This window comes from Zootoca vivipara, chromosome 1 (genome assembly GCF_965207765.1).
Source record: "Zootoca vivipara chromosome 1, rZooViv2.hap1.1, whole genome shotgun sequence".
Classification (NCBI taxonomy): Eukaryota; Metazoa; Chordata; class Lepidosauria; order Squamata; family Lacertidae; genus Zootoca; species Zootoca vivipara.
In genome coordinates this window covers 67686104-67704129 of record NC_142582.1, presented here as the reverse complement: position 1 = coordinate 67704129, position 18026 = coordinate 67686104, and the positions used below count along the sequence as shown (strand labels likewise).

The window sequence follows — 18026 nt, the reverse complement described above, 5'->3', positions numbered from 1 at the left end:
ATCCAGGAGCTAATAGAATGATATCTAAACATATGCAGGCAAACCATATTGGATTGAGGCAAGTTATTGGATTGAGGAACAAGGGGCAAGTAATGTACCCTTCATGTTGGCTGATAGTGGCTGATTTACATGAATCCTGTGGGAGTACATTACCTCTTTCCCCTAAAAGGAGTAAAGAAGAAAGAGGTGGCAAGGCAAGTGAACAACAAATATTTTGTATGCACTACTCCAAATGGTGGTAAATTTTGAGACAACTTCTTAAAAGATACTTTTCTTGTGAGGGGAAGAGTCCTGACTTATGATGTTTACAAATAGAGCATAGGGGAACAGATAGTCCATCAGGCAACCAATGCTAACATTTAAAGCAGAATCCCCAGAAGCAATCAGGGTGCCCTCAGCTTCTTGCTGGCCAACTGCAAAATCTCATATGTCTATTTCTTTGATGACTACATTTCTCTCCAGTTAACATAAAAACATACTAGAACCTCTTTTAGATCAGGCCAAAGGCCCATCTACTCCAACATCACAGTGACCAACCAGATGCTTATGGGAAGCTGGCAAGTGAGACCATACCAGCAAGTAGGGTGCAAGCTACTGAGTTATACAAAACCCAGAGGAATATCTTATTTCTACTCTTTGCATGGACATTCTAGTGTATTTAACATCCTTACACTCTAGAACCTGAACACGTTTTCTACAAGACACTCTGCACTGTGTTAAAAAATGGAAATCTGTTTCGCAACTGCAATTTTCCGGTATGTGTTAGACATTTAGATTCATGTCTTCTTGAGTCACATGAGCAGTGAATTAATCTACTATTGCACAAGTTTTGGATCATTGTGTAACTATGTTTAGGAGAACGTCACCAATAATTTTAATTTATACTGAATATGTATTGTGACTTTATAAAGGATAAGATATTGCAATTTTCTGTCAGGAATAACTATGTTCATAAAAAAAAATCCTTCCAGTAGCATGAGACCAACTAAGTTTGTTATTGGTATGAGCTTTAGTGTGCATGTACACTTCTTCAGATACATTGTTTCAGTGTATCTGAAGTTGGGGGTTTATTCTTTTTTCCCTTTCAAAATGCTTCCATTTTGTGGGAGATGGGATAGGTAGTAGGCAGTACTATACCCTGTGGCATTTTCAACACCTTGATAGTGAGCCTAGCCTAATATAAAAGTGCAGCCTTGCTGAAATTAGTTTCCCCCCCCCCCTAAATTCATACATTATTAAGTGCACTTGCAGTAAGAGCCAAAAGCTGGAGCCTTGAGCACTTTTTCTAGAATGCTGTTCATCAGCTCAACCCTATGAAATAAGTTTCGATGACTACAGATACTGGGGACAGAAGGAAGTACTAAACGGAGCAAGGATAGCTTTCAGATCTTCAACACTGGTACACTCGCATTGTTCTGAAAATACCCCCACACCATGTTCACCTATCCTTGTGAATTATCATCGGACTACGGTTAATTTTCAGACACGGGTCATGCACATGACCAATCACTGCAACTTCCTAATGTAGTGCCTTAATCCTGCAGTTCTTAGGCATCAGAACAAAGCCATGGGGCGGTTTTGCCAGAAAACCACATCCAGGGAAATCTCCGTAGCACTGGACGCAGGATACGGGCGGGGAGGCTGGGATACAATGAGAAAATAGCGGGCTGCTCGCCAGAAACGGGCATAGCTGCCTCTCCCTCCCAGTTTCTGTTACTGGAGGAAACACGGTGATGGGGAAGGGGAAGAAAGGCATCCAGGCTGCTCCAATTGACCCGGTGCGCCATTTGCGCAACCTACCACCCGAGGTTGTTTTCTACGCTAACTCGAGACTGTGCCCGTCTTTGTGAATGTGGTGCTGCACTGCGGCGCTGCTTCCCGTCAACCAACCGTACCTCGTCCGCCTCCTCAGCTCTGTGCCCGCCCCTTTCTCTCCTTGTGATTGGCCACCTTGGCAGAGTCTCCCTCGGCGATTGGTAGCCGGCATGCTAAGGAGGGTTTGGCTGCGCGCTGTGTAATAAAGTTAGTGGGGCTGTCTCAGTACGCGCTAGAAGCGGCGGTGAGTTGGTCCGATCTCTATGGAGGTGACGGAGGGAAGCGCTCGGTGGCTGCTGTGGTGACTCGGAGGCCCGTCCTGCCATTTACGCTCTCCCCCCCTCCCTACCCCAGCCCCGATCCCCGGCTCCCTCTCCCCCTCCCTTCTCTCGCCTCTCCCCAGCCCTCGCCGCCGCCGGTCCTCGGGACGCTGACAAGACTCTAGGGAAGGTGAGGGGATCTCTGTCGTCGGGTAAGGTGACGGGTTGCGGGCGGGCGGCGGCGGAGCCCTCTCCGCTGGTACCTAGGAGCGCTTCGGCGCCGGTATTGCGGGTGGGGAAACTAGGAAAGCTGCCGGACCAGGCTGCCGACACGCAAAATGGCCGCTGCCTAAAACGGCCGCCATCTTGTCCTCGCTGCTGCACGTTCGCTCGGAGGTGCAAAATGGCGGTCGCCGCCAGGATCCCGGTTCCCTCAGCCGGCGTCTGGGAAGGCCTTGCCTTTGTCTGAGAGCAGCCGGCGTAGCGCGATGAAGGTGCGACGCCGATGCGCTGCGGTATCTCTTTCTAACCTATTCATGCGCTGCAGAAGGGGAAGAGGGAGGGTAATACCCCTGGCGGTTCATTTTCGGAGACCCCCCTCCTGTGGGACTGGGAGAAACGCCGCCGCCAGCCCCACCCAGCCCCCTCGTCTTAATACTGTGCATCTCTCCTCCATCTCCTGCTGCCCCGGGAAAGTCCCGTCCCCACCCCTTTGGGGCTCAGTCAGCGCGGCGGCTGGCCGCCGGTCGGGTTTCGTCTGGCCGCCGAGAACAAAGAGCGGGCCTAGTCTCCGGATGGGCGCCGAGCCTGCAAACGGGCGGTGCCCTGCTGCCTGCGGGGAGGGAAGGGCCGGGGGTGGGTTGGGGAGGGCGGGGGTTGGGGAGGGCTCGTGCCTGTTGGGGGATCGGGTGGGCTGGGCCGCTTCCGCAGCCTTTTGTTTGGCAGTAGCCATGCCGTCTGGTCTCGCCGCCCTCGCACGCGGTTTTAAGGCTAGGCCGCCGCCTTGGGAGGATGGGAGCCACGTGTGGCGCTGATGTGGCGCTACATGAATGAAGGCTCCGATCTCTGCTTTACTCGAGAGTAAGCCGCCTGGAAGCCAGATGGGGCTGTGCAGGGCGGAGAGCCTAATGCTAGGTGTCATAGCAAGGGAGCCCCGTTTCAGAGTATATACATGGTTTCCATTCTCTCTTTGGGGGGCAGGCTTTATGACCTGTTGTCTGAACCTTAGTTATTCCTCTTTTAAGTTTCAACCGTTCATACGGAATTCGGACTCCCAAATCTGCTAAAGAAAGCGATATTAAACATATCCTCTGTAGACAGACTTGGTTCTCAAAAGGCTACAATACAGGGTATTAAAAACTAAAATACAATCTATGTAGTTTTTCTTGTGTGTCACTTACCATCGAGATTCCTGGATTTTGAAGAGATTTATAATGCAGACTTTGTTTTGAATTAATGTGTGCAAAATATAGATGGGGAAAACTGGCATCTTGAGCAGACAGTAACACTAGGAAATTAAGCAGAGTAGATCAGAGATCTAAATTATTGACATTATATTGATTTATACTGCAGTCTTAGACATGTCTATTCAGAAGTAAGCCCAGTTGAATTCAGAGGGACTTACTCCCAGGTAAGTGGAGTTAGGATTGCAGCTTTGGGCTTTAACTCTTAATCGTTTTTGTTTTACTAGTGAGACTTTGGTAATAAAAAACTTACAATGTAAACTTTGATTGTCTCCTAGGTTTTGTTTTTCCCTATCCTGTCAATTTATTATTCTTTTGAAGATTCTTCATTGTCAAGCCGCCAAAGTGGAGAGTGCGATTGCAGAAGGGGGTGCTTCTCGTTTCAGGTATGTAAAACTAGATTTTATGGTGAAGTAGATGGAAAAACAAAGCAGCTTAATTGTTAATGCCTTCTGTTATTTAACAACCTTGATCTGCCTGGGAGCAAACAGTGCAGTCAAATGTACATGGCAAGTAGTGGTATTACACTAGTGCAACTGAACCGTGCATGGCCTTAGACAAGGGAGTCTAGGGCACAGGGAATAGCAGGGTTACTCCTCCCAGTCTCTTAATTATGTTGCAACTATAAAATGTTAATAGTGTAATCAAGATAGGCAAGACCTGTAGCCCACAACTCACATGGATATAGCTGTCAGAAAACAATACAAAGGCGCACAAGAAGATAGTACTCTGCCCAAGCCTCTGAGCAAGATGTTTCTTCCCCTGCTCTAGTGCCACTGCTAGAAAACTCCTTGGGTTGGTTGGATTCTAAAATACTAATCTAATACAAGTTGCTCTTGTTGCAAAACAACTCATGTTAACACGTTGGGGACTTTTTTCTAATAGTGCTTCTTCGGGCGGAGGAGGAGGTAGGGGTGCACCTCAGCACTATCCCAAGACTGCCGGCAACAGGTACGTCAGCTTAGTATTTTGAATACTGTGGCTGTGGCTTCATGAAATGAATGGGGGACTACGTTTGGGGATATTTCAGAAAAGTTGAAACATAAGGTTTAGTTTGCAAAGCTGTTAATTTCTCAGTCTGGTTGAGTGGTAAATTGGAAAGAAAACTAACCAGTGTAGCAAACACCAGAAAAACTTAACCCAGGAATTATTCAAATGATACTTACGTTCCACATCCTGTTGATATGATACTTGTGATATCCATGCTGCTGAAGAAGGTGGAGTAAAAAGTAAGGAAAAGGGAGTAGTGGAAATGTCATTCAGTCTTGAAAGCTGGTCTTGGTGAATTATAGTTTTAAGTGGAACTTAAGTGTCCTGCATTAACATGGGAACATATGAGTTCTAACCTTTGATTCTTGTGTTTACAAAATAAAGCGAGTTCCTGGGGAAAACCCCAGGGCAAAACGCTCAGAAATGGATTCCTTCACGAAGCACTAGACGAGATGACGACTCCGCAAATGACAAAGAAAGACACGATGCAATCTTCAGGAAAGTAAGAGGGTAAGTTCTGAGAAAAAGGAACTGTGACTAGAAGCCAATGGCCAAGAATCAGCTGATTGCTTCATATCAATATGTGAAATGCACTTCCCACTGCTTTTTTTGGCCATTGTTTTCCACCTACATTTGGCTAGATCACAATCCTGCAGCATTTACTGGCAGTATTCCCTGTTGGACACTTGGATCAGGCATGCCCAGGTTATGACCCACCAAGGGGAATGCGGCCTGTCTTGAGTTAACACCTAGGATGCTTGACAATCATCTTGACTCTGTTTCAGGGAGAACGCAACAATGGAAAGCTTTTACTGAGCTTGTGCTGGTTTAGGGTCAGGTTGGTGGGTAAAAATAGCATGTGCTGGCATTGTGTAGGCCCTAGATCTAAAATTGTTGTGCCTTCAGGCATTCTAGCCCACAGTTCTGAAATCTGCACACTTTGAGGTCTCCCATATTGTGCCAGACTTAATCTTCGAGTTTTGCCCCAGTCCTGCATTCTCCTTGGCACTTGCATTTAGTAGTTTCATGTCTCTGTCACCCATTGTTTATTTAGATTATTGCTGCTTCTGCATTGCATTTGTACAATCTTAAATGGATTCTGTACCTTTTAAACTTTTAAAGCTAGGCTAGAGTTTTGACAGGTACTCCACCCATCATGCCCACAAACCAAGGGATGTGCCTCCTATCATATGTTTTTTTGACTGCTGCAATAGTAGAACCATTCAGAGAACTGCCATCACCTACACCTGACTACCCTAGGTGGGATTCACCTAACCAGACCCGTCAGTGAAAGACTTGTGCTTCTGCAATGGGGCTTACCTCTGCATGGCTGCTGGGCTTCCAAAATTGAGACATGGGTTGGAAAAAACCCTAGAACAGGGCACAGGACGGAGAGGGGGATTGTTGTGAGCGTGTGGCATTGAATTCCAGCCCGTCTTTTGATCTTTTTCTCCTGCCCTTAGCATATTTCCTGGCTTTAAATGTTGTGGAGGATTGCCCAAGTCCTCTCCTATTACCGGTAGTCTCCTCTTGCTTGTTTCAAGCTATATTCATCTGTCCTTACTACGGTTTTGGTTTTGTTATCCTCTATACTCCCTTGCTTCAGTATCTTTGTAACTTAGTTTTTTTATATCCTTCGCTGTCCTCAGCCTGTCCTACTGTGGGGTTTTAAACCAGCAATACTCATGTTCCTTCACAGAAGTTGAACTGTAATCTACTTAGTTTTTGAGTAGCTCTCTATTTGGTGCCATCACACCACCTCAGCTAGTTGACAATGGAAGCTTGCTTTATACAAGCTCAGCACAAAATAGATAGAATACACAATATGTTTGCAACTTTTCCTGCAAGAATCGCATTGGAACACGAACGCTTAGGAAAAGCTAGCACTGGCTATGGATTCCTAAACATTTTTAAAAGCCACCTATAATAAACAAAGCTAAAAAATGGGATTCTGCAGAGATGCTTATGCAGTTTCCTTGTTTTGTTTCCTTTTAGCATATTAAATAAGCTTACTCCTGAAAAGTTTGACAAGCTATGCCTTGAGCTCCTCAATGTGGGTGTAGAGTCTAAGCTCATCCTAAAGGGGATCATACTGCTGGTAAGTGAATATACACTTATTAGAAAAATTGTGATTAAAAATTATTCTACCATATAATGCAGGTGTAACAGGTGGGTAGGGGACAAGCTTGAAAGGTATGCATCTAGAACAGCTTTAGCACTGCTCCTAACTTGATCCAGATTGGATAGAGTCCCTTGTCTGATGTCCATTAAAGGGGATAGCAGGAGGACTCTCAAAACATTACAGACCTTTTCATTCAACTAATTCCAATCCAATTATGCTTCTGTTGTGAAATAAAGTTCTAAATAGGAACTAGGGATGCGGGTGGCGCTGTGGGTTAAACCACTGAACCTAGGGTTTGCCAATCAGAAGGTCAGCGGTTTGAATCCCCGTGACGGGGTGAGCTCCTGTTGCTCAGTCCCTGCTCCTGCCAACCTAGCAGTTCAAAAGCATGTGCAAGTAGATAAATAGGTACCGTTCTGGCGGGAAGGTAAACGGCGTTTTCGTACACTGCTCTGGTTCACCAGAAGCGGCTTAGTCATGCTTGCCATGACCCGGAAGCTGTACGCTGGCTCCCTCGGCCAATAAAGCGAGATGAGCGCTGCAACCCCAGAGTCGTCAGGGGTCCCTTTACCTTTTAAATAGGAACTACACCCCAAAGTAAATTTTCTATAAACAGTAACTTTGGGTCTGATCAGTTGTTGTCTGAGCAACCACTTTGTTTATCTGTGCTTGCAACCTTTCTTCACTTAGCAAGTAGTGTTGCATTTTCATGAGCTGATTTTCATGATCCTTGTGACCACTCATAGAAGAGACTTAAGTAAACCAGAGTAGTTTGTAATTTGACTTGCATAAACAGAAAATGATTATAACCCTTTTATAACCATTTAAGATGAAATACTATTGTAAACAATTTTAGTTTTTGGGAGCAAAAATTCCCAGGTTTTTATTACTGCATTATCTTGCATCTTGAGGAATGATTCTTGCACTGTATTGGAGCAATGAGTGTAGCTTCACAGCAATCTCCTAATCTCTGCATCCAGTTCTATGACAACATTGGATGGAGGGGGAGGCAAGAGTACGATTATCTGGTACCACACAACTGTCATTGCCAATTGAGAAACCTCAGAATAATTTGCCTAGTATGGGGCACTGCTAAGGCAGTCTGGCAACCAGTCAAAAGTCAGCTCTTTGCTTCCCTTACTCATTGTGGGGTCCCAGAATAGGGTATCTATGGGTGTGTGCTACAGTCACATCAAAGCGAGTATCGGAACTTATTGAATAGCCAATATGCTTGCATTGCACTGATTGCTAACATTGGGAGGGGATAGGGAAAGGGAGGAGTTGAACCTGCAGCTGTGCACTTAGCATATCATGCACAAATGGAGCAAGATGGGATCTGCTGCTGAAGAGTTATTTATGCTCTGGTTCTTCCAAATAACTCGGGAAAACTTCTTTTCTAGATCGTAGACAAAGCCCTTGAAGAGCCAAAATATAGCTCGCTATATGCTCAACTATGTCTGCGACTGGCAGAAGATGCACCCAACTTTGATGGCCCATCAGCAGAGTGTCATCCAGGACAGAAGCAAAGCACAGTGAGTGAAACGTCTGTCAAACTAATGCCAATTTGAGAATTTGTTTTGTGTAACTACAAGGTATTAAATTACTGCCTTTTTATTTCTAGACATTCAGACGCCTCTTAATTTCTAAACTTCAGGATGAATTTGAAAACCGCACCAGAAATGTTGATAGTAAGACTTCAAAATAATTTTAATGTAATTCTTGTTTTGCTTCATATGTTATACAAACAGAACAAACATCTCTTATCTCTCTTTTTTTAAAGTCTATGATAAGCATGATGCCCCCCTCCTCCCCGAGGAGGAGGAACAGAGAGCCATTGCTAAGATCAAGATGCTGGGAAACATCAAATTCATTGGAGAACTTGGCAAGCTTGATCTTATTCATGAATCTATCCTTCATAAGTGCATCAAAACAGTAAGTGCTTTTTTCAGAAAATTCTAATATGTGGAAGAATAACTGTCAAGGTTTTACATTGATATTTAGTTTAGTGAGATTTTATACGAAATGTACTGAAATGGTAACAAAAAACTAATAAGTGCCATTTTAATTTTTTTGCTTTAAAATTCAGCTTTTGGAAAAGAAGAAGAGAGTCCAACTCAAGGATATGGGAGAGGATTTGGAGTGCCTCTGTCAGATAATGAGGACAGTAGGACCTAGACTAGACCATGCAAAAGCCAAGGTAAGCACTGCCTAAATTGCATAGGTTTGTTGCTGTCTTGTAGTTTTTATGTTTATGCTCTTAGGAAACAGTATAGTGGTTTTGTGTGTGCATTTATGGCAGCTTATTTTGTACAGAAGTATTGCTATGGCAGTCTGGAGTAGACATTGCTGAACTTGCACTGTGAAACATTCAGTAGTAAATAGCTGCTTTGGAGCAGGACTGTTAACTAGGAAAAATTGAAAGCCAGAACCAAGACATATTTCCTCTGGTCTTATTTAGACTTGTACATGGAATCTTCTGGTTCCAATCTATGTATAAATTTTAAAGAGGTTTCTGATGATGTGTGTTGTAAGCACTTCACTTGAATGCACATTGCAAATTTCTCTCAACAGTCCTTAATGGATCAGTACTTTGCCCGTATGCGCTCCTTGATGATGAGTAAGGAATTGCCGGCAAGGATTCGTTTCCTGCTGCAGGTAAGAGCATAAATTTGTTTATTTTGGCAGGTTATGCATTTTGGCATATGTCCTTGAACTTAATATTCTGTTTCTTTATTATTTAAGGATACTGTGGAGTTGAGAGAACACCGTTGGGTTCCTCGCAAAGCTTTTCTTGACAATGGACCAAAGACTATCAATCAAATCCGTCAAGATGCAGTGAAAGTACGTATTTATCTAGGCAAATACTTAGGCATGTGGCTCAACAGACATGCTGCTATCTTGTTGAGGAACCCTGCTGAATAGGATGAGCTATGGTATTGGGAACGGGGTGGGGGTGGGGGTTACCTGAAAATGGATTCCATGGGCAGAGCTCACACTCTAGTTGTCCCCACTCGGCTACTGGGAATCAGCTGTGCCGTGTCACTCCATTCAGCTGGGGTTACTTGACCTTTGGGGCGGCAGGTTGCCAGCTGCAGTGTGGAGAGGCGGGGAAGTTTGCTTCTATGAGCCTTTATTACATGTGCTCATATCTGGATCTATCCCAGTGGGTATTAAGATTATGATAAATAGACTTGGGATCACCTGCTTTACCTTTATTACATAATTTAACATTTTGTTTTTAAGGATCTGGGAGTTTTTATTCCTCCTCCTATGTCTCAAGGGATGAGAAGTGACTTCTTTCTGGAGGGATCGTTCATGCCACCCAGGATGAAACTTGACAGGGATCCACTTGGAGGGCTTGCTGATATGTTTGGACAAATGCCTGGTAATTCCTTCAACTTTAGGAAGTACTAATATCTTTTCAAGGCACTTTATATAGCTATGTTAAGATAATGTAGTCTGATTGTTGGTTTGTTTTTATTAAACAGGTAGCGGAATTGGTACTGGTCCAGGAGTCATTCAAGATAGATTTTCACCCACCATGGGGCGACATCGGTCAAATCAACTTTTCAATGGTCATGGGGGACATCTCATGGCCCCTGCTCAATCCCAGTTTGGAGAACTAGGCAAATCCTTTTTGAAAAATCCAGTAAGTGATCTTAGTGAAAGCAATAGTACCCATCTGATTCTTGCAAATTTCTCTTAAGGATAACAACTATTATGTTTCTTAGTGTTAAATAAGCTTCACAGAAGGCTCTAACAGTTAATTCTTTTCTACTCAAGTAGTAGGTTCCAAGGCTTTCTGTTCCACAATTGAAAAAACTAAAATTCTGCCGGCATTTGTCTGAAGTAACTATTGTATCTTATGAATAAGCATTAATGGTTGTAAAGTGGTTAAGATTGAGCTGTAAACCAAAAAGTTTCCAGGTCGTGTTTCACCTCTGCCATGCTTAAACAAGCCATTGCATCACACATACTTATACTCACTTTATCAAAATGATCTCCAAAGTAGCTTAACATACATTACTTACTTGCTTTGAAATGAATTGTTATTATCTCTGGATAGCGAAGGTAATACTGACCTTAACAGTATTGTTCTAAAGAATGCACGTGAAGTACTCTAGACACTTAACACTATATAATAAGAGCAAGTACTGGGATGTGGTGGTCTTCATCTCCCTTTCACTCTCCTTGAAAACAGGGGCAAAGCCAACTATACCATAATCAGAATCAGGGACTTCTATCCCAACAACAAGGGTCGTCCAAGGATATGCCGCCACGGTTTTCTAAGAAAGGACAGCTTAATGCAGATGAGGTATACACTTAAGTCTGAACAGACTTGGTCCTAAATGAAATGCCCAATGATTATAAAAAGACGCGTTATTATGAGGACCAATGCTGGAACTCCCTCCCTACCTTCTGCCTCTTAACTTTTTTCTCTTTTCTCTCTTTCCGCCTGCCCCTTTTCCTCCTCTTCCTTCTCCCCTCCCCCGGGAGTCTCCAGTGTCCTATGAACAAGATTATGAGATATGAGGGCAATATGTTCATAAAGAAAGAGCAGTTGAAGTACACTGAAAGTTTCAGATAATGGTTGGGGGCATAAAGGGCCATGGTAAAATGGCATCTCCCTCAAAACTGGTTCCCTAGTCATGCTGTTGCTGAGGCTTATTAAATGCTTGTGGATAACGTGCAACTCTCGCTACAACACCAACAGAACTCTTGCTACAGAATTCTTAACATCATCTCTCTCTCTCTCCACAGATTAGCCTGAGGCCTGCTCAATCTTTCCTAATAAACAAAAACCAAGTGCCAAAGCTTCAGCCCCAGATAACTATGATTCCTCCCAGTGCACAGCCACCACGTACTCAGACACCACCTCTGGGACAGGTAAAGTTGTCCATAAACAATCTATGGCCTTTTAAACTGTGGCAGGAGGGGTATCGCTTCTGTTAACTATTGTGTGGTGTTTAATGTAACCCAACCTGGCAGGCCACTACCTTTAATGTGACTGTGGGGGTTAAGAACACAGTACAGCGGTACCTCTGGTTATGAACTTGATTCGTTCCAGAGGTCCATTCTTAACCTGAGGTACCACTTTAGCTAATGGGGCCTCATGCCGCCGCCGCCACGCGATTTCTGTTCTCATCCTGAGGTAAAGTTCTTAACCCGAGGTACCACTTCCCGGTTAGCGGAGTCTGTAACCGGAAGCATATGTAATCCGAGGTACCACTGTATCCTGAATAAGACTCTCCATAAGAGAGTTGCAGCTTATGTCTTCCAAGTCTTTCCTTATATTTAAATGTTCAGGAGATCAAAAGCTTTTACAGCAAGACCATTTTCTCCCCATGCTTGCTTCTTTGGGAGTATGTTGAAGTAAACTTGGAGACTTCTCTTGTGACCCTAGATTATGGAACTCACTTTGCCACAGAGGTGTGCATGGTTTCCATGCTGTATATTTCCAAGCATGTTTTAAAATCTTGAGCTGCTCCCCAATGGAGCAGTGTAGCTCTCCTCTACCATGGGAAGCTAGATCAGTTTGTTTGCAGCTGGCCAACCTCTTAGATAATTGTTAAATGTTTTTGTGTTGGAACGCTTTCATACTGTTTTGCACCACCTTGGGTGCATCCTGCCCACCAAAGGTGACTTTTAAATGATTTTTTTGAACATAAAATGTGTGTGTGATTATGGCTAATGGAAAAGTGAAAAGTTCATTGTGAAATGTTTGTCCTTGGTTGTGGATACTCCTGGAAGTACTCCTACTAGTGGGTCCATGTCCATTTTGAGAGTTGTGTGGCCAAATAATTCAGAGTTTGAAAACAGCAACTTAAATTGTTTCTGAGTAAATAACACTGTCACTTGTTTAATCTTCATAATGAGAACTTTTTACTTTTCAAGCCACCTCAGCTTGGTCTCAAGACAAATCCACCTCTTATCCAGGAGAAACCTGCAAAGACAACTAAAAAGCCACCACCTTCTAAGGAAGAGTTGCTCAAAATGACAGTAAGTTTCACTAACTGTTCTTTGGATTAGTGTTCAGGCAGCTTCCAGCTTCCTATGGCTGTTACAGGAGTGGGCTTCTTGTTCCATTTTATGGTCTAGTAGGTTTATTTGTGTTTTTAACTTGGAGACCTTTGGGTAACAAGTATAATAAATAATGCTATCATTATTAAGAGCAAGCATTTTTCTCTTTCAGGAAACTGTTGTAACTGAATATCTGAACAACGGAAATACCAACGATGCGGTCAATGGTGTGAGAGAAATGAGGGCGCCAAAACACTTTATCCCCGAGATGCTAAGCAAAGTAATACTTCAATCATTGGATCGATCAGATGAAGATAAAGAAAAAGCAAGTGCTCTGATCAATTTACTTAAGCAGGAAGGGATAGCCACTAGTGACAACTTCATGCAGGTACTATATACAGATTAGTAATAATTTTGAACTCTTTTGTGGTCTCGTTTTATATATTGTGGCACTCTGTTTTTTAATCATTTGATTAAGCATCTTTTGTCCATTCATATAGGTGATAACGTTTCTTAAAACTACAGTGGGACCTCTTATTTCAGTGAAGGGGGGATCCTTGGATAGGTTGTTCTGTCCACTGCTCACTCTACTGAGCAGGCTGATGCAGATGATAATACCACCCCCTTCATAGTGGGATGGACAGTCCATCTCCTTGAGTACTTCCAGTCCAGATCTGCTGGTCTCTGCTGTCTCAAGTGTATTCTGTTGTGGGCTGCATAACGGGCAGAGCCATAAACAAAAGTTTTTCCAGTTCCAAAGTGACGTAAATAGATTGGAAGAGCACTTTAAATCAGGAACAACACTTTAACCTCACATTCTGGGGGGGAATGCAGCCCTGTAGGCATCTGCCTGGCCTTTGGGGCTCTTCTCCAGAAACACCACCTCCCAGGATGCGCCTCTCACTGGCCCTATTCTATACCTGGCTGAATTGTGTCCTTAAATTATGATAATAGTTCTCGATTGGCTCAATGGAGGTGTGCAGAAACCTGAGTTTTGTGTAGCTATACTAAAATCGCATCCATAGCCCTGCCCACTTTTTTTTTCTTTTGGCAAAATAGCATTTGGCTCCCAGTGTGAATAAAGGTCCCCACCCCTGCTTTAAATGGCTTGGAAACTAATAGGGAGGGAGGAATTTGGGGGTGGAAGCATATAGCACCTTGAAGAGATAACAGCAGGCTCCAGTTGCCCACTTGAATATTGGACATCTCTAGACTTGTTCTTTGTTTTACATTGTTTGGCTGTAATAACGTGTAGACATGTCATAAAAATATAAGGAATGCAAACAAATTTTTATTTTTTCTTTCAGGCATTCCTAAATGTATTGGACCAGTGTCCTAAACTGGAGGTAGACATCCCTCTGGTAAAATCCTATCTAGCACAGTTTGCAGCCCGTGCCATAATTTCAGAACTAGTGAGCATCTCAGAACTAGCTCAACCATTGGAAAGTGGCACCCATTTTCCCCTCTTCTTGCTTTGCCTTCAGCAGTTAGCTAAGCTACAGGACCGTGAATGGCTAACAGAACTCTTCCAACAGAGCAAAGTCAATATGCAGAAGATGCTGCCTGGTAAGGAAACAAAATACTGGTGTTTCATTTATTTTTATTTTTCTAAGGCTGTAACGGGGCCTAATAAATAAAAAGTTAGGAAATAACACATTAAAGACTTGCCTCTTCAAATTGTGAACAAAAGCAGGGATTGTCACAACATTGGGTTAGGTGACAAGCCTGAATGTTAATTTGGAATTTTTTTAACAATTTGTTACAGAGATCGACCAGAATAAGGATCGTATGCTGGAGATCTTGGAAGGGAAAGGACTTAGCTTCTTGTTTCCACTTCTAAAACTGGAAAAGGAGCTCTTAAAGCAAATAAAGTTGGATCCATCCCCTCAAACGATCTATAAATGGATTAAAGACAACATTTCACCGAAACTTCATGTAGATAAGGGATTTGTTAATATTTTGATGACCAGGTAAGATGTACCATGAATGACCTTGCTGTTAGTAGCTGTGCTTTATGAAATGTGGGATTAATATTGGGGTTCATAAATTCATAATTTATATCAAGGAGTCCTTGTTAGTCTTTCATGATATAGTGTGTGCCTTCTTGTAGGGACAATGGTTGTCTATAAACAATTGAGTCAAACGTATGCTATTGTTTCAGTTTCTTGCAGTATATTTCTAGTGAAGTAAACCCACCTAATGATGAACCAGATTCTTCATCTGCTCCTTCTAAAGAGCAGTTGGAGCAAGAAAAACAGCTGCTTCTTTCCTTTAAGCCGGTAATGCAGAAGTTCCTTCATGACCATGTTGATCTACAAGTGAGTGCCCTGTATGCGCTCCAAGTGCACTGCTACAACAACAATTTTCCAAAAGGTACGGATTCAATCTTCTGTCTCTCCATGCGGGAGAAAGCACTTGAGCCTCATCTTGTTATGTGAGGGTTTGGGGAGATCTGCACTATTGGTGTTTTTTTTAAAAAAATGTTGTGCTTGGTTTGTTTTTAGGCATGTTATTGCGCTTCTTTGTTCATTTCTATGATATGGAAATCATTGAAGAAGAAGCTTTTCTGGCATGGAAAGAAGACATTACTCAAGAGTTTCCAGGGAAGGGCAAAGCTTTGTTCCAGGTAAACCACCTCTTTGTAATCTCTTAACTTGCTGCTACAACAACTTCTATAGTTGGAACTGATTTGAAGTATTTGAACCCTGCAAAGGCAAACGGGGGCATTGGAATCTGCCAATAAATTCAAAATTTTGATTTATATATGAAGCTAAATGGGGAAAAGGATTAAATTTATTTTTCTTTGATTTGTGGTATTTAGTGATTTAATAACATGGAGGGCCAGTTTCATGAGTATATAATAAACCATTTGTCATTTTTGACTATTAATGTTATAATGGCCTAATTACAGGTAAACCAGTGGCTGACCTGGCTGGAAACTGCTGAGGAAGAAGAATCTGAGGAAGAAGCTGACTAAACCAGCCAAAGCCTTAAATTGTGCAAACATACTGTTGCTATGATGTAACTGCATTTGACCTAACCACTGCGAAAACTCATTCCGCTGTAATGTTTTCACAATATTTAAAGCAGCAGTAGGTCAATAGGACTTGCTTCTGCATAAGGGTTTTTGTAGTACGTCTTAATCATAGTCTACCATAAAAATATTTTAGAGTATATTTAATGTTTAGATAACAGTGTATTAGCAGCATGCAATAATTACATCATAAGTTCAGAAGCAGTCTGTGTAAGGATCTTCTTTGATGCCAGTTACCATAGGCTGTTCGTTAGAAATCTGAATAGCAACACTGAATACTGTAGAAATGCACTTTGCTCAGTGTAATACTTGAGTTGTTGCAATATTTGATTATCCATTTGGTTGTTACAGAGAATCCTTAACTGTAATCGATGGTGGTTGCCGTAATAGTATATTGCCTGTATTTCTACCTCTAGTAATGGGCTTTATGTGCTAGATTTTAAAATCTTTGAGCCTGGGCAAGTGCACAAGTCTTTTTAAAAAGAAACATGGTTTACTTGCACAAAATTGATCATTTTGAAGAGGTGGATAAATGCCCTTGGAAGTGGTCTTTGTGGGTGTGAAATAAAATGGTGAGAAACTGAATTGGTCCCTATTATAGTATTGAAATTAAGTCTACTTAATTTATCAAGACATGTTCATGCCCTGATTTTATATACTTGTATCTATCAATAAACATTGTGATACTTGAATATCTGTTGAAATGGCTGCTCTTTAAAATTTCTTTTGTTTGAAGCTGGAATTACTTAGAATCATAGAGTTGGAAGAGACCACAAGGGCCATCCAGTCCAACCCCCTGCCAAGCAGGAAACACCATCAAAGCATTCTTGACATATGCCTGTCAAGCCTCTGCTTAAAGACCTCCAAAGAAGGAGACTCCACCACACTCCTTGGTAGCAAATTCCACTGCCGAACAGCTCTTACTGTCAGGAAGCTCTAATGTTTAGGTGGAAGCTTCCTTCTTGTAGTTTGAATCCATTGCTCTGTGTCCGCTTCTCTGGAGCAGCAGCAAACAACCTTTCTCCCTCCTCTATATGACACCCTTTCATATATTTGAACATGGCTATCATATCACCCCTTAACCTTCTCTTCTCCAAGCTAAACATACCCAGCTCCCTAAGCCTTTCCTCATAAGGCATCATTTCCAGGCCTTTAACCATTTTGGTTGCCCTCTTCTGGACTTGACAGATTTTTTGAGTGGTCCCCATCCTTGTGTAGTCTGAATGAAGACAAACATGCTTGGGGAGGGGGTGCTGGTAGAAACAATACTGTAAGACAAAAAAAATTGATCCACCAACAGTTCCTTATTTCACAAAAATAAAAAGCAACTGCAAATAATCACCAGCAGTCAAAAACAATAATAATAAATAATAATTGTTTATACCCCGCCCATCTGGCTGGGTTTCCCCAGCCACTGGGAGGCTTCCAACAGAAAAATGAAATAAAATAATCTATTAAACATTAAAAGCCTCCCTAAGCAGGGCTGCCTTCAGATGTTTTCTAAAAATCTGGTAGCTGTTTTTCTCTGACACCTGATGGGTGGGCATTCCACTTCTGTCTTGTCAGGATTCAACCTCAACCTGTTAGCCGCCATCCATCCAACCGCCTCCACTGGTTCTGATTTGAATAAGAGGTAGAGCTAATAATAGTCATACCTCTGGTTAAGTATGCTTCAGGTTGAGTACTTTCAAGTTAAGTACTTGCAGGCCGGTCTGGAACAGATTAATCCACTTTCCATTACTTTACATGGGAAAGTTCGCTTCAGGTTAAGTACAGACTTCCGGAACCAATTAAGTACTTAACCTGAGGTACCACTGTACTATGTAGCGAACTATATTGTGCCTGCATAGTTTTCCTAAATCTAGTCAAAGCTAGGCTTTTTCATCCTTTTAAAGCAAGAGACATTTTTATGTCCTGTTGTGGCCAATGGATGCTCTTGTTCAACTGTCTAAACCCCAGGCAGGCAGAAGACCCTCTGAGGTGGACTTTGATGTCTGGGCTGAATGATGGGGGTGGAGATGCTCCTTCAGGTATACTGGGCTGAGGCCGTAAATTTGGGGCTTAAAGGTCAGCACCAATGCTTTGAGTTGTGGTTGGAAACTTGCTGGGAGCCAGTGAAGATCATTTAGGACCAGTGCTACATGGTCCCGGCAGCCACTCCTAGTCACCAGTCTAGCTGCTGCATTCTGGATTAGTTGTAGTTTCGGAGTCACCTTCAAAGGTAGTCCCACAGAGCATATTGCAGTAGTCCCAAGTGGGAGATAACCAGAGCATGAGCCACTCTGGGAAAACAGTGCGCAAGCAGGTAGGGTTCTGCTGGT

The 18026-nt window shown here is 42.8% G+C and overlaps 1 protein-coding gene and 1 non-coding gene across 7 annotated transcripts; both read left to right on the top strand.

Moving 5' to 3' along the window:
* Positions 1-2064: 2064 nt before the first annotated feature.
* Positions 2065-16397, top strand: EIF4G2 (eukaryotic translation initiation factor 4 gamma 2). 6 transcript variants are annotated; one of them, XM_088667451.1, is made up of 22 exons: positions 2065-2265; positions 3817-3924; positions 4424-4489; positions 4913-5038; positions 6524-6626; positions 8051-8182; positions 8272-8338; positions 8431-8582; positions 8737-8847; positions 9222-9305; positions 9393-9491; positions 9894-10035; positions 10139-10299; positions 10852-10965; positions 11412-11537; positions 12546-12650; positions 12844-13059; positions 13979-14237; positions 14437-14641; positions 14833-15044; positions 15176-15297; positions 15583-16397. In XM_088667451.1, the coding sequence occupies exons 8-22, from the start codon at positions 8499-8501 to the stop codon at positions 15646-15648; spliced, it is 2106 nt and encodes a 701-aa protein (XP_088523577.1). In that variant the 5' UTR covers positions 2065-2265; positions 3817-3924; positions 4424-4489; positions 4913-5038; positions 6524-6626; positions 8051-8182; positions 8272-8338; positions 8431-8498; the 3' UTR covers positions 15649-16397. The 6 variants fall into 6 exon arrangements, with proteins under 6 accessions (XP_088523577.1, XP_088523579.1, XP_088523580.1 ...); XM_088667453.1 differs by having other exon boundaries at positions 2065-2569; XM_035119084.3 differs by lacking the exon at positions 2065-2265 and adding an exon at positions 3015-3155.
* Positions 11005-11189, top strand: LOC118075544 (small nucleolar RNA SNORD97). Its single transcript, XR_004691398.1, has one exon. It is a non-coding gene; the product is annotated as a small nucleolar RNA SNORD97 (small nucleolar RNA).
* Positions 16398-18026: the final 1629 nt, after the last annotated feature.

Excerpts from the sequence above, each read along its gene's own strand:
- EIF4G2 (XM_035119084.3), top strand. The coding sequence starts at position 3,109 with ATGTGGCGCTACATGAATGAAGGCTCCGATCTCTGCTTTACTCGAGA. Across the intron at positions 14,238-14,436 it reads TATGCAGAAGATGCTGCCTG|AGATCGACCAGAATAAGGAT; the intron begins GTAAGGAAACAA and ends AATTTGTTACAG. Across the intron at positions 14,642-14,832 it reads GTTAATATTTTGATGACCAG|TTTCTTGCAGTATATTTCTA; the intron begins GTAAGATGTACC and ends CTATTGTTTCAG.